A 2,352-nucleotide genomic window follows, 5' to 3' on the forward strand; every position below is an offset into this window, starting at 1 on the left:
CACACACCCACACACCCACACACCCACACACCCACGCACACACATACCATATTATGTTTTATATGCTATATATATAATATGTATATATATAGCATAATATAAAACAGACAGTGTGGATCGGAGCCGACTGCTTACCTCTGCCGGGATGCCAATTGTTTCTCCCACCTCGTTTGCCCACCACACCATCAAATACGAAAAGAGACCAATCCAAACGATGCTGCCAATGAATGTGATGAAGAACCACCTTTGAAGATGCTGAAAAGTAGAAAACGTATTTGTATTAAACATAGGTTGTAAGAGCAACCGTGGTTAGCGTTCACACATTGGTACAATGAAGACCAGTAAATTGGCAATTTCACGGGTTAAGCGCCTGTCATGAAATCATGAACGCTGCGTGTTGTAGCCGAGCTCACACACGTCAGGTAAATTTACACGTTGCAGTGTTCAATTAGGCTGCGAACAGTGCGCAAAGGCTTATGTCTGCGTACGTATATGTAAGTTCGTGTGTGCGTGAGTGCGACGCGCGGTGTGTACGTGTACGTGTGTGCGGGTATGCGTGTGCGCGTGCGCTCATGTGTGTTCGTGGCTACGTGTGTGTGTTTGAGTGGTGACAAATTATGAAAGACCACAATGGTCATCTATTCATCTATTATCTATATAATAATACAAAAACTCGTTCTTTGCCTTGTACTTATTTTACTGCGAGCTATAACAAAATATCCTGTTCAGGAGCAAAACCCCAAAATCACGCTTACAGAAAAAATGGAATGCAGATAACCACTTCAAGTTATTTCAATTCCCCTATAGTATCATGGTTTGTACCAAGTCCATAACATCATAAATAGGACATATATACTACGCCGGATAAATATTTTTTAATATTCCTAAGCATTATAAGTCATAAAATCGCGAGACCATGTATAGTTAGGCGCTACAGTACGCCGCACTGTTTGTCACAAAACAAGGGATACGCGCGTGTTTGTGCGTGCGCGAGTGTGCGTGGGTATGTGTTTGTGCGTGGGTGGGTGTGCGGGGCGTGCATTTGTGTATGTATTTATACAGACAGGTACATAGATGAATAAATGGATGGATGGATGGTTAGATGGATGGATGGATAGATGGATGGAATGGTGAAATGATGGTCATGATGGTTATGGATGGAGATGGAGGAAATAATAATGGAATGGAAATATGAGGATGGGGGATTTAGATGGTATGGATGGTAGGATGGATTGGTATGGACATAGCGTATGGATTGGATTGGATGGAATAATGGGATGGTAATGTATGGATCGGATGGCGGGGATGGAGGATGGAATGGATGGATGGATGATGGATGGAATGGATGGATTGGATGTGATGGAGGATGGCAATGGCATGGCATGGATGGCATGGATGGAATGTGGGATGAATGGAATGGTTGGAATGGATGGATGGGGTGATGGATCGATGGATTGGCATGGCGATGTAATGGGTAATGAATGGGTAATGGATGGATATATTGAGTGGATGGGAGTTGGATGTATGGAATGGAACTGGAGTGGACATGGATGGATGGATGAGAAGGACATGAATGAGATGGATGGATGGTGATATGATGGATGGATGGATGGAGGCCGGAATGGGATGGAGTATGGATTGATGGATGGAATGATGCGCATGGAATGGATTGATGGATGGATGGATGGTATGCAGGACGATGGATGGCTATGATGGTATGGATGGATGGCATGTAGATGGATGTGGATGGGATGGATGGCCTAATGGATGGTATGGATGGAATGATGGATGCCGATGATGGGAATGGATGTATGGAATGTGATGGATTGGATGCGATGGATTGATGGATGATGGTGGTATGGATGAATGATGGATTGAATGGAATGATGGATTGGATAGAATGGCTGGATGGTAATGGAATTGGAAAATAGCAATGATGGATGAGATGTATTGGATGATGGATCGATCAACTGCGCCGCTTATTGCCGATAGGATAGCAAATTAGATCTCGTCATGATCTCACTTAGAAAAACTAGATTAATACGCAACATAAATTTGTGAGCGCCTGCGTTCACTAGTTATTAATAAGTGAAAAATTCTCACGCATAACTGAAGCTCTTACGCGTGTGTTTACAAAGGCGCGCTTTTCACTTTAACATTATACCTGCCAATTGATGTGTTTGAATTAAAAGCACGATTCTGTAGAAATTTCGCAAAGAAACATAATTTATAACACGGGGTGCTTGTGGCAATGATATGCGTTTAACTATCAAGAATCTCTGGGGGGGGGTGTGGTTGGGGGTGGGTGTGGGAGTGTGGTGGGGGGGGTGTGGGTCAGGGGGGGAGGGTGTG

General features: G+C 43.8%; 1 protein-coding gene across 1 annotated transcript in view; it reads right to left on the reverse strand.

The window, feature by feature from the left end:
• Positions 1 to 2,352, reverse strand: part of LOC106810373 (sodium/potassium/calcium exchanger 2-like) — a gene marked incomplete at its 5' end in the record, with an annotated part of 37,453 nt that overhangs the window by 9,420 nt on the left and 25,681 nt on the right. The window contains one exon of the mRNA XM_014813692.1: positions 136 to 255. Coding sequence (XP_014669178.1) covers positions 136 to 255 — 120 coding nt within the window. The remainder of the gene's footprint in view (positions 1 to 135; positions 256 to 2,352) is intronic.

The sequence above is a fragment of the Priapulus caudatus genome, unplaced genomic scaffold, assembly GCF_000485595.1.
Source record: "Priapulus caudatus unplaced genomic scaffold, Priapulus_caudatus-5.0.1 Scaffold436, whole genome shotgun sequence".
Taxonomy (NCBI): domain Eukaryota; kingdom Metazoa; phylum Priapulida; class Priapulimorpha; order Priapulimorphida; family Priapulidae; genus Priapulus; species Priapulus caudatus.